General features: G+C 36.0%; 1 protein-coding gene across 1 annotated transcript in view; it reads right to left on the bottom strand.

Moving 5' to 3' along the window:
* LOC125233271 (myophilin) overlaps window positions 1-18,171 on the bottom strand; it is a 33,476-nt gene extending 15,305 nt beyond the window's left edge. The window contains exon 1 of the mRNA XM_048139217.1: window positions 18,027-18,171. Within this exon, the coding sequence (XP_047995174.1) occupies window positions 18,027-18,080 (54 nt within the window). The 5' untranslated portion in view covers window positions 18,081-18,171. The remainder of the gene's footprint in view (window positions 1-18,026) is intronic.
* Window positions 18,172-21,442: the final 3,271 nt, after the last annotated feature.

The raw sequence follows: 21,442 nt of genomic DNA, 5'->3' as shown, positions 1-21,442 counted from the left end.
GTTACTCCTCACCTCAGTATTTCATTATAATTCCATATTAGCAAATCGTTTTGACAGTTCATAAAAAGAAGCTGATTTGACTAGGAAACTAATAGGCTAGCCAGGTCACTGATCGTATGACATTTGGATATCTTGGCATTATTAACGATCTACATTTTGCGTTATTATTTACTCAATGATTATTTCACATGACACAATCTTAGAAACGATCATCATAAAATATCTAGCAATTGATCGAACAATCCAGACTTCAAAATTACAATCGTTGTACAGGCGTGGCATCCATTAAGGGAGTGGTACAGACAGACAGTCAAACAATCCATTGTGATACATATGTTGTCACTGTACTTGCTATCGTGGCGGACATACTTGTTTCTATGCAGATGTACAGGGTGAAAAAAGAAAGTGATAGAAATTAAATCTGTAGAAAATATTACAGTCAATTCAAATGTACATTACATTTCATGAATAATCATTGTCTATATTAGTAAGTTATAATTCTTAGTAAATGTGAACCTAACTAAAAAGAAAAAAAAAATCTTGACGATCTCTTTATGTGTGCATGTTTTTGTTAGTTTTTAATTAAAAATATGTATGGATTTTGAGAAATAAATAAATCTGAATCTAAATAAATACAAAATATTAGAAAAAAACAGTAATTATTAATTGTTCGTTAAATCATGCGAAAAACACTGATTTTGAATCACGTTATTCGTGACATCCTGGGGCTATTCTTAATTTATGGTATCGTATTGTATTTAAAACAAAATGTTTAAATGATCCATGTTTAAAGATAAAGTTTATGCTTTAAAGCGTTATCAGTAGGTAATATCACAGAATATCTTTTACTTTTAAACGAGCAATTCTTGTATATTTATTTATTTATATATATATATTTATATTTATTTACACTGACGATCTCGGAAACCGCTCTAACGATTTCGCAGAAATTTGTTATGTGGGGGTTTTTGGGGGTGAAAAATCGGTCTAACTTATCCTTAGGTCCCGGAAAACGCGAATTTTCGAGTTTTCATGCGTTTTTCTTCGCGCGCCATCTCGTGTGCAGTAGTTGTACTGTTAAGACAGAATTCTTTCGGTCGATGTAAGTACTATTTATTGCAAACACTAGATGGCGACACAGGTCAAGGCTAAAACGAATAGAAAATACACTATTTGAGTTTTTGTGGCGAAATGCGCGCCATCTCGTGTGGAATAGTTGTGTTGTTAAGGCTGAGAATTCTTTCGCTCGATGTAGGTACTATTCATTTTTGAACTAGATGGCGACACATGTCAAGGATGATACGAAACAGAACCGAGCGAAGCTCGGTTGCCCAGATATTAATTCTGATACATCAACGGCACATTCGATAATAAGGCCCACATCCCGTAATATGCGCACACGTTTGAAACTGTCGCCTATAATTTATGCATGTGGCAACTTAGCGCCAGTTTTAATCGTTTCTAGCATATCGAATGAACATAGCTATAGTACAGTCATAGTTACTTGTGAAGTATACGCCGTATCTTTATCGCTATTGCACTGCTTTGCGGTTGGAAGCCAATAATGTATCAAACTATTAAGACTACAGATCTATACATACATTGAAACCTTTTCTTTAAGAATTCTGTTTGATGAATAATGACAAAAATTATAATAAGAATGCGAATAAGGCCTACAAGTAAAAAATATACTATAGTTATTAGGGCACGATAATTCTCATCCTGTAGAAAATGGTGTACGTCGACATTCATGTTTATTTAAGTACAGAAAATCTCATCCTGTAGATATGATGTAATAAATGTGCTTTTAAAGTAAAGATTTTTTTTCTTTTTAAATCAACTTAGACCCAAACTAAGCAAAGCTTACTATGTTTGCTAAGCGACGATATACATACTTAATTAGATAAATACATACATATTTACATAGATTTATGCTTAAAATTAAGCTAATGATATTATAACCAGCCGAATTTATACATGACTAACTATCAGACTAGACATGTACATGCGCATGCGCATGACGTAATCGAGGATTCTTTAAACGTGATTCAGAATCGAGGTCCAACTGAATTTAGGACAAAAAAACCGGCCAAGAGCATGTCGGGCCACGCTCAGTGTAGGGTTCCGTAGTTTTCCGTATTTTTCTCAAAAACTACTAAACCTATGAAGTTCAAAACAATTTTCCTAGAAAGTCTTTATAAAGTTCTACTTTTGTGATTTTTTTCATATTTTTTAAACATATGGTTCAAAAGTTAGAGGGGGGGGGGACGCACTTTTTTTCCTTTAGGAGCGATTATTTCCGAAAATATTAATATTATCAAAAAACGATCTTAGTAAACCCTTATTCATTTTTAAATACCTATCCAATGATATATCACACGTTGGGATTGGAATGAAAAAAAAAATCAGCCCCCACTTTACATGTAGGGGGGGTACCCTAATAAAACATTTTTTTCCATTTTTTATTTTTGCACTTTGTTGGCGTGATTGATATACATATTGGTACCAAATTTCAGCTTTCTAGTGCTAACGGTTACTGAGATTATCCGCGGACGGACGGACGGACGGACGGACGGACGGACGGACGGACGGACGGACGGACGGACGGACGGACGGACGGACGGACGGACGGACGGACGGACGGACGGACAGACAGACATGGCGAAACTATAAGGGTTCCTAGTTGACTACGGAACCCTAAAAACCTGACTAAAGGTCCGCCTGGTGATTCGAGTGGCGAAATGAAACAAGGTTCGTAATAATTTAAGGTACAACGAACGAATATTTTAAGATATTGCTTAAATAAGTATACATTGTCGGTTTAGTTTCATTTGACTTAAATTAAATTATACGAAGGTAATTTAAGGTTCAATAAACTAGCAGAACTACTACTGCTACTACTAGTACAAACGTTAGTAAATTTGAATTTTAAAAGAACTCAACGGAAAGTTTGATATTTTGCAAACAATTCGTGAGTTAAAAATTTGGAACTTACTTGTACAAAATTCTTATGAAAATAAACGAAAGTTCCAAATTCTAAATTGGAATAATTGGCGTGGGTCTTACGAGAATTTAAAGTAGTCACTTCATCATCCATTTTTGCACTCTGTATTGTTTTTTAATTGTTCTTCTTTTGTTTTTACTGACAATATTTTATTACATTTCCGTATACAAAAAGGCGGCAACACTGCCTAGATGCGTCGAGCTGATAAGCTAGCTTCATCAATATTCTGAGCCACCGTCTAATCTACGTTTGGAGACAGAGGAAGTGGTTTCTTGTAAACTAAGCAGGCGTCCTCCTTGTGCTATTTCGGCACCTGCTAGTCCTGCTACTATGGGAAGTGAATTCCAAGAGGGGACGATAGTGAAACGGTTAATTCTGCATTGTGGATAAGGACAGGGTGTCAACAGGTGTGATAGAAGAAATACATCATTTGAGAGATCTTTTCAATTACTAAATTTCATTTTAGGAACACTAAGTCGAATTCCATTGAAGAACTGTGATGTCTGTGATTATTAGTGTTTCAGTCAATATCGAGCTAGGTTAGTAGGTAATAAAGTCCACAAGCACTGACAGAGTATAACAGATTCGTTACTTGTTATTACAATCAGAATTATGCCTACACTACAGGATAAAAATCCTGCTGTTCAGAATTAAAACGTTCATTCTTTGTACAAACACACCCCTTTCAAGCTTTTCGGTCGGCCATTGTTTCATTTCTCTTTGTCGAAAAAACTTATTACTGCAATTCATTCTTCGACTTTTTTACGAGAGTCCGTTTGGAAACTGGCTCTAGTAGTTAAATTACGTAAAAAAATAGCTCAAAATTGATGTATAGAACATTATTTGAAACAATGAATAAATATGTTAAGTATGTGAAATCATATTATTATGAAATAATTATGTACGTGACATATCTTTCCATTCCACTACGTATTCATCATTGCATAGTCTATGCATCTAGGCAAATCATTTAAATAACTATGTTCAATGCTTAGATGCTATGCAAAGCCAAAGGTCGTTGTATTATACAATCAGAATACGTTAGTATGCTATTTAATTAGCTTGTACGATAATATTATCAACGAATTATTCATGATAGATGTTGCTAACAAGCTTTTAGAATATAATTGAAATGAACAAAATGTATACAACTTATCGAAAGTTTGACATTAATTGCAGATTGCAGGCATAAATGGTAGGTATACCTACGAGTATAATATATATGGTATCTAATGCAATAATGGCAGGCATGGAAAATTCGGAACGAATGACTAATTAAATTAAGTATTACTATGAAAGATAAAATTGTTTCAATCTTAGGCAGCGTTCCCACTTAAGCGTCGCGTGTCTCGGGGTGCGCAACGGACGTCTGCGCCACGCCGCCTCAGTGTAATTCAAAAAACGTCTCCTCAGTACATTTTGTATAGGGAGGACGTAAGACGCGCCGCCAAGCGGCGCGGTGCGCGCTACGCCGCCGCCACGCCACCTGGGGAGCGTCTTACGTCCTTCCTATACAAAATGTACTGAGGAGACGTTTTTTGAATTACACTCAGGTGGCGTGGCGCGGACGTCCGTTGCGCGCCCCGAGACACGCGACGCTCTGATGTGACCGGTCCCTTAGTGAAACAAAAGTCGAAGATGCCAATGCCTTGAGCCGTAACGTCGATAAGCTAATGTCTTTTTGTCGCACTTATATTGAAAAGCGATAGACAGGTGTACCGTTTCAATTGCACGAACTATAACTTTGAAGGCCCTATGATCGTGTAAGATGGCTTTCTTTTTAACACAAATCCCACACATAATGGTATGCCTCAAGTCTTAAACTACATTTAATACGCAAATGTAACTAAAAACAATATTTGTTTTAATTATAAAACTTACCGAAAAATAATATGAAACATGGATACGAGTACCAAATAAATAATAACAAAATATTTCCATAAAACAGTCGCATTTACCGATAAGCATACCACCATACCGCATGGTAAATTGGTCGTTACGTTTTATCAACGCGTTCATTCATTCGCTAATCTACATATACCTACACCATTCAAACATGTATATTTGTTCCCTTATGACAATGAAGTAAGGTACAGAGTGTAAAAAAAATAGTAACTCGGGCTAGTAACCAACGGTCATGGACATAAATAACGATGAGCAATGTCACCGGACTGGCTTACGTCACTGGTGGGATTTCAAGTGCTCATACTTGGATGCTGGTTTAGGTATTAGTGCGAATTTGATGCGTGTTCAATATTACTAACACCTACTTAAATATTAGGTGAGTGAGAATGAGAATACATTTGAAACTTTTTTTTTAACTTAAAAGTTACGAAAAATGCTTGAAACACCCATAACAAATTAATGTTATTGTATAACTACTTACAGTTATGCAAAACAGACCACTATATCGCAATAATAAAAGCAGAAAACCGTATTTTTATCCATTAGGTATGACAAAGGTAACTAAGTAGAAATATGAACCCCTGTACAAAGTCCATACACCATTTTAAAAGTTTGCCAGGCCCATAAATGAGATAAGGCCACCATTAGTACTCTTTATGGTTAAATAGTGTAATGTTTCAATTAATAAATAAAAATTAAAGCAGGCAGTCTTGCTGGCAATGAGACCGATAAAAAAAGCTAAATTAGGAATATTTATTATGACACCAAATAAAGAGTTAACACTGTGCTGGATTGCACAACCTGAATAAAGTCAACATGTACACTGACTGGGCCAATTAATAAAAAGTTGTTTTTGAGCTTTTTTATCGGAAGTAGGTATATAGATTTTTTACTCAGAAGTAGTAGTAGTAGTAGTAGTAGTAATCACTTTATTGTGTACAACAGTTTATATACAATTTGTAGGAATAGAGATACAAAGGCGAGCTTATCCCTATAAGGGATCTCTTCCAGCTAACCTAAGAACTGCTGAAGAAGTCTCAGAACTGCAGTTATACCTTTTTTTAGGGTTCCGTAGTCAACTAGGAACCCTTATAGTTTCGCCATGTCTGTCTGTCCGTCCGTCCGTCCGTCCGTCCGTCCGTCCGTCCGCGGATAATCTCAGTAACCGTTAGCACTAGACAGCTGAAATTTGGTACCAATATGTATATCAATCACGCCAACAAAGTGCAAAAATAAAAAATGGAAAAAAAATGTTTTATTAGGGTACCCCCCTACATGTAAAGTGGGGGCGGATTTTTTTTTTCATTTTAACCCCGACGTGTGATATATTGTTGGATAGGTATTTAAAAATGGATAAGGGTTTACTAAGATCGTTTTTTGATAATATTAATATTTTCGGAAATAATCGCTCCTAAAGGAAAAAAAAGTGCGCCCCCCCCCCCTCTAACTTTTGAACCATATGTTTAAAAAATATGGAAAAAATCACAAAAGTAGAACTTTATAAAGACTTTCTAGGAAAATTGTTTTGAACTTGATAGGTTTAGTAGTTCTTGAGAAAAATACGGAAAACTACGGAACCCTACACTGAGCGTGGCCCGACACGCTCTTGGCCGGTTTTTTAGATTTGTGGATTGATATATAGATTAATCAAATAATCAAATGACATTGACACGCCCCCCTGGCCCCGTAGCCGAATGGCATTTCTCCGACGCCAAACGAAAGCGATACGCCGCTGGCTCTGTCGCGCCAATACGCAAGCGCGATAGAGATAGATATCTACTAGCGCTTCGTTTCGTGAGCGTTTCGTGAGCGTTTGTGCCATTCGGCTAGCCACCCTGGCCTCACTAAGTAAAACTTATAATATTTCAATCGTATGGAATATTAGTGAATTGTATTTTGGGCCTGTTATTTTTTTACACAAACTGCGATCCAGTGAAGCACTTGATTTATAATCGAAAAATCCTAATATGACCCTTTGCATTTCACCCTGTATAGAGTTCTCCTCATAACAACAGCTGCGTTTTACATTTTAACCTGATCCTTTGCAAATGAAATCTGAATGAATAAGTTTTATATTTTTGACCTGTTCCTTTGTAAAAATCTCAGTGAATAAACATAACGGTAAGTTTTGAAAACGTCGACGTCCATAAAAAGCAGCCAGCCTTGCGATACCGGTAAGGACTGCGGAATGGGGCCGCGGTCAATGCGATGCAACGAGTTATCCGCAAAAAGGGGGCCGTCATACAGACAGGTAAATGTAGACTGCCGATTAGGATACTTAGGGCCAGTTGCATCAACCACATTTGACAGACACATCATCGTCACGCAGCAAATGTCTATGGAACTTCCCATACAATAAAATTTAACGAACGCTTTAAGGGTGACAGACGGTTTGATGCAACCGGCCCTTAGCCGAATGCACAAACGCTTACGATAATATCTCTATCGCTCTTCCGTATTGGCGTGACAGAGCCCGGCTGAGCATTTCTTTTTTTTTGCCAATAATTTTTTTTTTATTGTTTTAGGGAATTTTAGGTCAATTGTACTCAGAATCAGGAGTACTTTCAATCTCACTGGGAGACAAAAAGTGTCCCAGAATTTCCATACATTTTTTTCACTTTCCTCTTTTCTTACCCCATACAACATGTACGGAAAATGGTAAAAAAATAAGAAAAAATCGTATGGGACAATTTTTTTAACTACTAGGATTGAAAAGGCTAGTAATTCTGAGTAGAAATAGCATATTTTTTTTCAAAAATATCACACTTCATAAAAGTGGCAAAAAAAAAAACGTTCGTTCGTTTCGTTCGGCGTCTAGCGTCAACCGTTGCCATTTCAGCTAGGCTGGGCAGCAGAAGCAGACGGGCTTCTAACCAAAAGTGCTTGCACTTTTGAAGCTCCGTATCCTATCGTCGTTTTCTCATACTCATTATAATTTATTGACACTTTTGACTAATATCAACAGAGATCGAGGCTGACAAATCATAACGTCATCTATCGAAGGACCAAATAGGTAATATGCCTCCTATCCTATCTGGAACCATTATAGCGGCATTATGGTGGCAATTTTTAAGTCTTTTATTTACACTGGTCTCTAGTATACCGGCACTGCACATATGTAAGGTGACGCATTATTGCCATATATAATTAATAAATGTAACGTGTGAATCGGACCTCGAAAATTATTGAATACACATGTTATATACATTGCTGGTACATTCCGAACGATTCCATAAGATTCCGTATTGACGTCTTTGGATTGATCATAAAAAGGACAGATAAGTAATTACTTAATGCATTATTCGATTTAATTAAATTAACGAAAAATCGCTAAAATGCACGTAGCCAATAAAATAAAAGAAGTGAGAACACAGAACCAACAATAAAAAGTTTTGTGTAAGTTCTTTATACCTTCTAAAAGTTCACGTTTATATGCTAAAAAGTCATAAATCCCTTCGCCTTTATGTTTGCTGAATGAGGAAAATAACAAGAAGAACGCTGAACAGGACACTATTCTATTATGCCAAAAATTGGAGCAAGGACATCGCTATACTTGTGCCAGTTGTGCCCAACGAATAGAGGATGTTTACGTGGATATCACAATGCATGGGACATTTTTATTTTATGTTGTACAACGTGGCTCTCCTAAATCTACGTATTGGCTGGTTGAAATTGTAACTTAAATGAGTTTCTAGACTTTCTAGTTTCTATCGACAGCACGTATGTCATTATTGTCATAAACAGAATACATCCAGGCAGAGAAGAGTGGAAATTAATAAGGTCGCCACCGTCTATGTAGGTAACCGTTTTGCATGTGGCAACTACTTATATTGAATCACTTTTGTATGAGAACAGTGTTTCTAATTTAGTAATGTAGGTATGTCGTGGTGAGATATTGTCGCGCCAATCATGTACTAGCCTTGCCGGAATGTAGAAAGTAGGTAACTAAGTTTCCAGAATTTTGCCAGCGATTGGCAAATAAAATAGACCAATGATTAAGGTTATTCCCCGAAGGTATGTCCCCTGATTCTGGAATACTATACGTAGTAGGTAATATTGTGATCTGATTGAGTAATATTTCCTGTGTGAAGTGAATAATGAAGAGTAGGTACCTATTGTATTGTATTTTCTTTAGCAGTTTGTTAGCTAAGTCACTTTACCTTACCACAAATCAGTGTTATTAATTCGATTGAATATAATACTTCCAATTTATTTGAATTAACGAACACATCAACTCAATATTAATTATAATTAAAATTAATGACCTTAGCATAACACACTATGGTAATCATTAATCAATTATTTTGTTAATGAGGACCATAAGAAAATGATCATAAATTTCATTTTAATTAAAGTATAGGTAACTAGCTTTTGCCCGCGGCTTCGCTTGCGTTAAACTTGAAACATGCGGAATGTTCCATACAAACTGCCAACCCCTCCCCCCCTCTTTCACGGAATCGGGGAGTTAGAAAGAGACAAAAAGTAGCATATGTCACTTCCCTTCAACTATTTCCACTTAAAAACATCTAAGTACATTTGTAAGTGTTATGGCTCGGTGATGATTCCACTAAACCAAAAGTCAAGGTTTAGAAAGGCACGTGCTTTATGAAGACAGTTGCCGATGATCCATACATTTTTTCAAATTTGCCGCTATTTTAGTACCAAGACTTGGTTGACCGTCTATATGTAATGTAATCTATGTATAGCTAAATGACTGACATAGTTTAATACTATTGAGCAATTTAATCAGTAACATTGCACAAGTTTTACTACAAATTTAACTTCAGATGGGGCCGCGAGGCCCTTAAACAGCAATATAATTGGTTTAATATATTTCCTTATACAACTGTTCTTATTACCCCAATATTAAAGTCTGATTTCCTCTATAGCGATAAAAAGGTAGGGGAAGGAGGAGTACTACTTAGTCGATTGTGTCACCATTACAAGACTATCATTTTTAGGATTCCATCGTCTTAATCGATAAACTCTTTTCCTTTATGCGGTACTACCTTTTTCCCGCGGCTTCGCTGTTAGAAAGAGACAAAAAGTAGCCTATGGCACTCTCCATCTCTTCAAATATCTCCACTTAAAAAATCACGTCAATTCGTCGCTCCGTTTTGCCGTGAAAGACGGACAAACAAACAGACACACACACTTTCCCATTTATAATATTAGTCTGGATATGTACACTTGTACAGTTGCAAAATGCCAAAAATTTAAATACACGACACGACTTTATTGCTTACACGTTATGGTTTTGGATACCTACATATTTTTGGACTACTTTGTCCGCAATTTAGGTTTAGGTTACCGTTAGCATGATTAGCTAATAGGTTCTTAAATACTTTTTTTTATTTTTTTTATTAACTTAAGTGTATACAGCTTATACAAGTACAGTGTCCCACAAAACAGTTTCCACGGTTTGACTGCGGGATCGTGCAGTCTCTACTCTCTTATAAAACAATCTATATCATTAAATACTTATGATAAACTATTTCTATACACAATTTATGAGGTAACTACGCAGCTTTTTACCAAATTTAACTTTGCTGGCTTCCTGTCTGGTGTCAATGTCACTTGATAATAGGACCATGTGTACAGAGAAATTTGCCCAACGGACAATCTCGAACAGATGGCATGTTTTGAAAGTAGCTTATATTAAGCCTTATACATACGGCCGGAGTAAAGGCCGGGCCATATAAGGCGCTGTTGCAAGAACGGCCATATGAGTCATAGTGAATTAGTATGAAATTCAACAGACTGCTAATTGAACATCTGTTCCTTGCTTATTTGAACAGATTACACATTAAGTAAATAGAATATAGATAGGCTGTGGCTCAAAACAGACTAGAAGGACATTGATGATGTCAATAAACGTCACGTTTTTTTTTTCATCTTGAAATTTCCCGTTTAGGTATTTAGGTGTACAACCGCTTGACTAATAGCGTAAGAAACCGTTGGGTTGTTGCAAGAAGAGCGCCCTTTTTATTTCTTATTTTAGTATTGGATTTTCCTTATAAATAGTACAATTGAGTTGAGATTGTTGAGAATCACCTTTTCGTGTATGGAGAAAATGAGTAATCTGTGTGCGTAGCCGAATTGCCCAAACGCTTCACGATTCGCTCACGATCCGTGAGCGTTTCGCTTAGTGTTTGTGGATTCGGCTATGCACACTGAGCTCATAATAGATAGCTCAGAGCATATAATACTGCCTAATAAAAGCCCAAAAGGTGTGTCCATCTACAAGTGCGTGTGGGTTCAAGAGCTTACGACAGGCGTATTCATTACGTACAAAATTACAAATCGCCCGACATGTTTAATTTCCTTCCTTCCTATATCTGTGACTGCTAAGATAGATGTTAGGACGCCAAGAGGGCCATGACAGCCCTTAAACTACCTATCGAAAATGAGTAGATGGAGATGGTAGTAAGTTCTTCGATGAGACGGTTTGCGCCACTTGCAGACAAAAGGGAAAGAAGGCACCGTAGCGAAACGTCGCAATCGGCTCTCGCATAGGTCTGTTTAGAACCGTTTACACCAAAAGTGATGTTTCTCGGACATTGCACCATAAATCTTCTGAAATAGACGCTAAGTACAGTCAAAAAATTGGAACCCTAAGCCACTCTACAACCATGTCAAAATTATAAGCAGTAAGAGATTTCTTACAATCTGACTTATAACGTCACTGTGACATAGTTCTACAGTGGCCTAGGGTTCCAATTGGTTGACTGTACATCTGTGGTAGATTAGCTATATAGCATAGTTGCTAGCTACACAGACAGTCATTAACGTATACAGTATTCTATTATAATATAATAATATTGAATTTACCGACGCCGCTGGCGATGCTATGTAAACAGTTTGACCTAACAATTTTCATGATAAGCTATGTCGCATAGTACCACGCCTGTTGTAATTGTGACAACAAATTGCTCAAACAAAAGTATCAATTTATATAGTTAAACCACAGAATATGTAGAAAAGTACAAGCTTGTACAGAAGGCTCACTACTTTGATGTTTATAAAATGCCGCATTTCATAAGATCACAGAATATATAATAGTACAAGTACAGAAGGCCCACTGTTTTGATGTTCCCGAAATGCCGCCTTTTTAAATACCTACAAAGAAACGAGCCGCACGTGCGCGGCGTCCGGTGATAGGGTTACCAATGGATCCAAACGAATTATACTCACATAAAATGTTATACTATTATATTCAAGTCTTGGGTACTTTCTAGGTATATATGCTGTATTTATATATTTTTGTTCAAGTTCCAACATCATAAGCCTTATTGAACTTTTCCGTGGGGCTTAATCGATAGTAGATCTGTGTAAGAATGTCGTATGGTATTTATTTTATTCAATATGTCTATTTAACTAAGTATTATTAGCCATTCCACACGCGGGCATCGCTTAAAAAATCTTCGCGACATAAAGTAACAATAGAAAGTGCGAACGTGCATTCAGTGAGAACGCGCGCCACCCCTGAGTAGGCCGCGAACTCGCGGCCGTCAGGATGTACTTGTAGCGCGGCGATAGAATCGCGGAGTGAGCCGCCCCTGATAAGATGAGTTTCAAGTTTCATAATATATTTCCGTCCACTTCACGGGTATACAGGGTGGAATAAACACTGTCATGGTTTTGAATAAATGGGTTAAATTGTGGTGTAGGCGAGAGGCTGGCAACCTGTCACTGCAATGCCAGTTTCGTTTTATTTTAACCCCTTATTTGCCAAGAGTGGCCCTGAAGCTTACACTGAGAGAAATTTGCATTGTGAATTTAACAAGTTCGACTTGTTGCGGTTTATCCGTTTGAATCAGCCAAACGTATGTTTAAAACGATATGTGTCAGGTTGTTTTTATAAAATCGACTTGTTGATTCAAATATATTGCCGATTCAAATGACAAGTAGCTTGTTGTTTGAACCAAAGAGCACGTAGGCGCTATTTTAACCAAAAGACTTGTTGAACGAACATGAAAACTGGTTGTATTTTCTCTCAGTGTAAGTAGTTTCATGTACTCTGCCTACCCCTTTATGGAATACAGGCGTGATTGTATGTATGTATGTATGTATGTATGGTTTTGAAAGAAAGCGCATTAATAGTCAAATTAGCCGTGCTGTTAGATTTGTATAACGGTCTCATGGTGTTACAACAATAATAAAGATTTCGCTCAGGAACTATTGGAACTCTAGTTCGCCTTAGAATACTAGAAACCATTAAAAAATCTAATTTAGCGAATACAACTTGTAATTTCAAATGGAAAGAACCTTATCGACTTTATGGTATTAGGGCCCTGTTGTCTTGGAAAGCGACATAATTTGTGCATTTGTAAACCTTGATCATTGAGTAACTTAACTAAACATTTTCTAGATAAAAATATTACTAATGGACGAGGAGATAATGAAGATAAAACGCGATTCATACAGGATGACCGAGGAGTAGGGACTAATTATTTTTTGAATAGGTATTTCTTTACATTGAAGTTTTTTTACAAAATGTCTTTAAAATTATAATACAATCATTCAAGTACATAAAACAAAACAGGAATTTTAGATTAATCGCCCATATCTTACACAAATACGAACAGTATGTTGGGAGAAATACAAGTAGTACAAGTAGAACTAGGTAAATGACATGACGTTAAATAAAATAGGTACTTCAAAACCCTGGATATACCTAAGAAATTCCTTTTTGGTAGTACTATTATATGTACTAATAGTAATTTGAATAGTTAGAGATGGTTACTATGGTGAGACCACCAACATCTGTATGATCTGTAATACGATGTCATAGGTATTGGATAGATGCTAGGTAATCGTATCACATTGCTAATATTGCTATATTTGCTATCGAGAATTACGATGCAGTTCAAAGGTAGGCAATGATTTGTTTGACATTTTCTGGCGTCATATAACTTATATATTATTACGGAATAAAATTTAAAACACGATAAAGTTGAGTTTATATTTATTTATTATAGATGCAGTATAATGAAATAAATAGAAAAAATGTCTACACCATGATACCCAGACCTGGGTTATACAGGGTGACTCAAACCAACCAATAATCACAGTTTAGAATGTGCGTATAAAGGTAGCTGATAGAATACTTTTAATGTACCTAAATTATTTTTATTCCGAGTAACCCTACACTTCAATATGTCAGACCTAAATTAAAGTATCACCTTTTTTAACTTCCTCAACTCATTTATTGGTGTTAAAATTCGAGACGCTACTAAATTCGTTAGCTCCAAACAATTATGGCTGTTATATCCGTTTAAACCACAAAACCGAATGTTAAGGCATTTAGTCACGCGCCGGCTTAAAAAGCGTTGTAGAACCGGTTGTATAGCTGAATAGTGGCTATAATACGGCTATCCTTGACCTGTATTTGTGTCCATGCTCCCAGTGGGAAGAGATTTCACATAATAACAGGCATTATCAGTGTCAATACAGTCAAATAAAGTCAGCTTTATGTGTACGCCAAAAGGTTTATTCGAGCGAGTTGTCGATTCAGCGATTGCTTAATAAATAGGATGTACTAAACCAAAATGATATAATATAATAGGTACGAATTTTTATTTAGGCACATTGATTTTTAAATTACATTTATGTACAAAATAACATCATCCAGCAGCAGAGCAAGCACCCAAGTATGTATATGAAATTGTAACCTAGAAACTATTTCGACACAGTTACACTTGATAAAGTTTAAGGTAAGTTTTCGTGCTCTGTCGTTTTTAGGGTTCCGTAGTCAACTAGGAACCCTTATAGTTTCGCCATGTCTGTCTGTCCGTCCGTCCGTCCGTCCGTCCGTCCGCGGACAATCTCAGTAACCGTTAGCACTAGAAAGCTGAAATTTGGTACCAATATGTATATCAATCACGCCAACAAAGTGCAAAAATAAAAAATGGAAAAAAATGTTTTATTAGGGTACCCCCCCTACATGTAAAGTGAGGGCTGATATTTTTTTTCATTCCAACCCCAACGTGTGATATATTGTTAGATAGGTATTTAAAAATGAATAAGGGTTTACTAAGATCGTTTTTTGATAATATTAATATTTTCGGAGATAATCGCTCCTAAAGGAAAAAAAGTGCGTCCCCCCCCCCTCTAACTTTTGAACCATATGTTTAAAAAATATGAAAAAAATCACAAAAGTAGAACTTTATAAAGACTTTCTAGGAAAATTGTTTTGAACTTGATAGGTTCAGTAGTTTTTGAGAAAAATACGGAAAACTACGGAACCCTACACTGAGCGTGGCCCGACACGCTCTTGGCCGGTTTTTTTTACTTCAAAACATACTAAAAATAACAGCTTTGAATATACTTTCAGTTAGTAACGGGGTATTTCCGTGTATCGTTTGCCAAATTTAGTTTTTGTAGAGTACTTGGGCGCCGAAGCGTACCTAAAAAGAACATCGACCCGCATAATATGGTAAGTAGTTTAATTAGGTACATTAAAATTGTATTCATAGGCTAACTGATTAAATTCCCCTGAGTCCGAATAGAATTGATTAAAATTCTTGTTGTTTTTTTAGGGTTCCAACTTTCGTGCCAAAAAGTTGCGAAACCATGATAGCGTCATTTTTCCAAACCTTGCGAATGTTAAATGTACGAAAAAAGACATTATTTACAGTACATAACACAGACATTAAAAATGGCTTCACTGGGTAAAATTAAAAGAACCCATACAATGTTAATCCCTAACTTTTAACAAATTTGTTAATTAGGTACATTGCCCGAAGCCCGAAAAACATGATTCATTCATTAGTTAATTTAAAACACTGAGCAATTAATCTTATCAGAATTTCTGTTGGAATTTGGATAAAAGGGCCAAATTTCACATTAAGCATAAGGACCCTTTTAAGTCCGAAAGTCGCAAATAAATAAAAGTTCTAACAAAAATTTAAAACGGTAGAAACTTATTTCGGATATGAATAAATATGAAATAACATTTAAAACATATTGTTGGATCATCGATTAGGTACCTAACCTACATACTTAATTTTCGGTCAGTTAAATGTCCAAAAAATTATGTGTTTTTTTTAAATATTCTAGCTGTTTTACACTTAATAATCTCTATATAATTTTGTAACATGTATGAACATATTTAATATCAAATCGAATCGCTAGAGAGTGCCCTACAGCAATAGTTATTTGTTAATTTTGTTATACAAGGGGGCAAAGTTGTATTTTAACGTCGAGTGTGGAATTGAAAAACGAGCAAGTGAAAGGATGCTATAGTTGAACCACGAGCGAAGCGAGTGGTTCGAGAATAGAATCCTGAACTTGCGAGTTTTTTAACACACGAGAAGTAAAATACATTTGCACCCGAGTGTAACACAAAACTTTTCCCCTCACTATAGCGAGGAAACTACAACGCAAAAAATGCGTTTATCACTGCTTCAAGTAGTTCCACAGGTGGTAAATCATCTTTATTACTAGATCCACCTACTTTTATCAATTTTAAAGCAGTTAATTTGACTTTATTCAAGGTCAAATTACTTTACCCACTAGTGGATAAAATGCGTTTTTACCCGCTGCTATTAAAGGACAAAACACGTGTTTCCGAGCTAGTGAGGGGAAAAAGAATATAATACTCACTGCTCACAATAAAATACCTACCACAGAGGTACTTTATATATGTAGTATAGACAGGTGGGTGTTCTGTTCTGTCAGGTTTTTTGTTAAGGAACCAGTTTAAATTCGGTCGTTTAGGATGTCTACCGATACGAACTTGTTACAAAATTTAATTTGAGACTATAACTAGTATAACTATAACGATTTTAGATAACGTTTAACATTCCGCCCTGTATATTTTCAGTTGCTGGGTCATTGGGAATAAGGCCGCGAATATCGGAAATTAAAAAAAATCGTCTCATCTATCTATATATGTATCACAAAACAAAACATAAATGTCTATTAATACTTAGGCAATCCAAGTTTCTCAGTAGAATCAGGCTCGAAATTTCAAAATTCGAATAGAGGATTGATCATCTGCGCATAGAAATAATTATTTTTACTGACGTCCCTAGATCCCTTACGTACCTTACGTTATTGTAAATAGGTTTGTCTTAGATTTAATAATGTATCAAATGATAATATTATAAAATATAGGGCATAGTTGTATTGTACCTCTACCTTTATGAGTAGGTATACTTCTTAAGCCAATGGCATACAATTCTATCTTCAAATGCATTGCTACGTCTGCTACATGCCTAAGACAAGTATGGTATCATTTTATATTCATTACGTTCTATTGTTAAAACATAGCTAGGTAGTTACCTTACATACCAACTGAAAGATGAATAAGGTGCTTATAATGTTGAATCATTGACATTGAGCAGTTGAACACGTTTTTTTATTTGGCAAAAAACTTGGCGCTGTTGAGTCAGATTTTTTTTTATTGATCGGTAAGATAAGTCTTTGGTTAGGCACTTACTTTAGCAAGGCTGTATCAGTCAAAAAGGCGGCAAAATTTTGCGAATCGATTGTTCGATTGAGATCGAATCAGCTATTTATTAATAAAGATAAGCCTAGAACCTTACATAAGTCGTAACTACATAATAATAGCCAGAATGATACATTACTTATATCAATTCTGGGAAGCTAATTTAGGTACCTATTTTTAATACATACTAAGGAACGTACCTATCTAAATTCAACACGGTAAACACGATTATTATTATTAAGCTATAGCTACATTATAAGAGGCACACCTTTCCAGGTAAAATGTGTTAAAATCATGATCAAATACGCAAACAGTTCCTCGAAATTCAAGCTCTTCTTCAAAGTTTTAAGAACGACATTGCTATGACACACTGCATAAACACTGTCATCAATTTATAAACATATGCTTAATGAGGTAATTATTATTACTGAACAAGTACGTAGGTAAAAACATGTGTTGACATAAAATGTAGGTCATCCCGAGGCCGCCCTCCTAACCTATATTTCTACAGCATCCCAATCGATATCTAGAATTCTGGATGAGATGTTGATACATCTTCTGAATTCGTTCCTAATTTAAATACTACCTAGTCCGAGACGAAGTAACGTTCGCCGGTATTCAAGTTAAGAATAAGAACGATAAAATTTGAATTTCGAATCTTACCTTTCGCTGAGCCTCGGCGGCGAAGCCAGACTTGGCAGCACGATTGTTGGCCATTTTAACGAACTAATTAAAATAAATAAATCACAGACACTCGGTCACTTGGTAAACACGGTCGCGGCACGAGTTACGTGTGTGAGTGAGTGAGGATGAATGACATCATGCGGCGACGCCGCGAGCTTGGGAAGGATGTAGGGATGTAGCTGTGTCGATAGTTGCGGAGGCTTTGATGGAAAAGTGCTTTTATCGATAGTCGATAATTTTGTTAGGAATTTACATTTATTGTACCCAAATAATATACATCATTTCTTTTTTTTGCCACTTTTATGAAATGTGATATTTTTGAAAAAAAATATGCTATTTCTACTCAGAATTACTAGCTTTTTCAATCTTAGTAGTTAAAAAAATTATCCCATACGATTTTTTCTTATTTTGCATATGTTACCATTTTCCGAACATGTTGTATGGGGTAACAAAAGAGAAAAGTAACAAAAATGTATAGAAATTCTGGGACACTTTTTGTCTCCCAGTGAGATTGAAAGTACTCGTGATTCTGAGTACAATTGACCTAAAATTCCCTAAAACAATCAAAATAAAAAAAATGGCAAAAAAGGAAAGCTCACTTAGATTACATAGGTACGGATCTTGCATATAGGGTAGGTCATTTTAAATTTAAAACAAGCTAACTAGAAAAGGTAAACAAATGTACCCACGTAAATAATAAATAAATTAAAGCTAAATTCTACGAGTATTTGGAATGGTAAATTCATTCATTTGTAAATTTAGCTGTAGTTTGTAAAGTTATTTAGTCCCTATACTCACTATGAAAAGCGGGAAATTTTAAAAATGTGGTTATCGTCTCATAGAATTTATTTTTAATTTCCGCCTTTTATTACTAACAAACTTTTGAGACTGACTAATAATAAATCTTGTTTTTCTTTTTTAACTTTCCTCTTATTTTTAAAGTCCTAACGAATCGGTCACATTTGAAGTATTAGTATTAGTAAATGAATATTATTGTTACTGTTTGTATATGTTTACTACATTATGCATATTTCTATACAGAAGAGCTTCCATTCTAAACAAATACCTCCCTACAACCACCCAAATCCTACAACATTTAATATATTTGTCGATAAATCAAATCGTGAGCAACGCGCATCACTAGCCCTTCGAAATGTAAAACGAAAACCAAGTATGGAATACAATGAGAGCGAGCAGCTCAGCGATAGCTTCCCTCTCGCTTTAATGTCTCGCCGGTGTGGCGGCAACGGCAAGGTGATCTGATACCGAAGGAAGGAAAAGGAACATTTTTGGGAATCTTTAAGACTTTGTAGGTAAATTCCACGAATAAGAAAGTTTTGAAAGTCCATGAAACTTAATCAGAGACGTAGGTGGATGCACTCGATACACACTTCAAGATGAATTGTTTACTTCTTGTAAAGAGGTATCTGGCAATTTCGGTATTTCAATTCTACATTATTTTCTACATTTGACACGTACTTGATACGTTATCCAAGTAGCAGAATATCTTACAAAACTAAAACATACGTGCACATTTGAAATTATAAGTACGCATAAATAAATTAATTTTGTAATACTTTAATATGAACGTTGTGAAACTTTTATAAAAATTTAAAAAAGTTGAAAAACATTTTGTTGTAAATATTTATTTCAGCGCCATCTAGTGAAATAACACGGTACTCCTTGCTTATATTAGTGACGTAAATATCTCGGTACAGCCGCAGAACCTTATGGTGATCCCTTAGGTCGTACAAGTAGTTATTTCGAATTCCGCTAGATGGCATTAAAATGAAACAAGTTCTTAGCCCGTTTTACAGAACGACCAAGAGACTGATGGCGTGAAAGTCGATTCTTCATCTTAAAGGCCGTGAACTTGGGTTACGTTATTGTCTAAATTTTCCAATAACTTTGCAGCACTTCGATCTCCTTTTAATATATTATTAACTCTAGGTCACAACTGTGGCAATCCATTAGCAAACTTAGCAAAGTCTAGAGATGTTTCATCTTGTTCGACTTAAGGTTTTTTAGCCGCCTTTTCCTCACAAGACCGATAAGCAAATTTTTAATTTAAAAGAAAATTATGTAAATGGAAAAATTCACACCTCCGACAGGACTCGAACCTGCGACCTGCGACATTGCCGGTGCACCCGCTCTGTCGAACTGAGCTATGGAGGCACAGGCAATGCCGAAGATCGCAGGTTCCAGTCCTGCCAGAGGTGTGAATTTTCCCATAATTTAAATATTATGTAGGTACTTAGAAGGTATCGCTCGCAGATATTTCTGTGTGATAAAATAGTATTTTATGCAACTGGCGTTTAAAGGAGGCACAAAGGAGGTCAAAAAAGGCGAGTGGCGTGGTTAACAATTTGAGGCGAAGCCGAAAATTGTTAATAAAGACGCCACGAGTATTTTTTGACTCAGTTAAACGCCGTTGCATACAATACTTTTTCTACGACCATGCACTTAGTTTTTAATAGTTTTCTAGAATAAATTTCGTGAAATTCACACTTTTTCCTGTATTTTGACGCAAAGGTTTTCACTACCAGCGCCGCCGCCAACTCCCCAAAAGCCAGCCCCCGCCGGCTCACCCGCAACCACGCAGTAACATTATATTAGCATTGCGTTGCCATGGTTACAGAGCCAAACAATGCTTTTTCAATTTTCTCGTTACTGCGCGCGTGCGCGGGAAGCCGGCAGGGGCTGGCTTTAGGGATTAGACTTTTATGGGTTTTAAAGATCTATGCACGACCCTGTAAATAACGAATAACGTTCGGAAGTAAAAAGAAAAAAGATGATTAAGACAGATAAGGTTTATACTGTATCTATCTAACTTATTTAGCTTTCCAAGAGCCACTAGCACTGCTTAAATGCGTTCCCGGTAATTAATTCCTAGGACCTGTAATATATCATTCGTAAGTCGAGACGCTTCATAAATCATAGCCCTGAGACGGTTGCCAACTTAATGTGGATACATGACGTGGGGGTTCGCAATGTCAAAGTTTCGGACTTGGGACATTCACTTAGTATGAATCAGTGAAAAGTCGCTAAAATACACATTGTTTTTTTAGGCCGTAATGAGCAACTTTTGCTATGACTCGCCCAGAAATCATATTTTATTCTTTTTCCGCTCACTAGCTCGGAAACACGTGTTTTGTCCTTTAATACCAGCGGGTAAAAACGCATTTTATCCACTAGTGGGTAAAGTAATTTGACCTTGAATAAAGTCAAATTAACTGCTTTAAAATTGATAAAAGTAGGTGAATCTAGTAATAAAGATGATTTACCACCTGTTGGAACTACTGAAAAACGGTGATAAACGCATTTTTTGCGTTGTTGTTTCCTCGATATAGTGAGGGTTGTTTCCTCGATATAGTGAGGGGAAAAGTTTTGTGTTG

Source organism: Leguminivora glycinivorella, chromosome 14 (assembly GCF_023078275.1).
Source record: "Leguminivora glycinivorella isolate SPB_JAAS2020 chromosome 14, LegGlyc_1.1, whole genome shotgun sequence".
In the NCBI taxonomy this organism is placed as follows: domain Eukaryota; kingdom Metazoa; phylum Arthropoda; class Insecta; order Lepidoptera; family Tortricidae; genus Leguminivora; species Leguminivora glycinivorella.
This window is presented reverse-complemented; position numbering and strand designations above follow the sequence as displayed.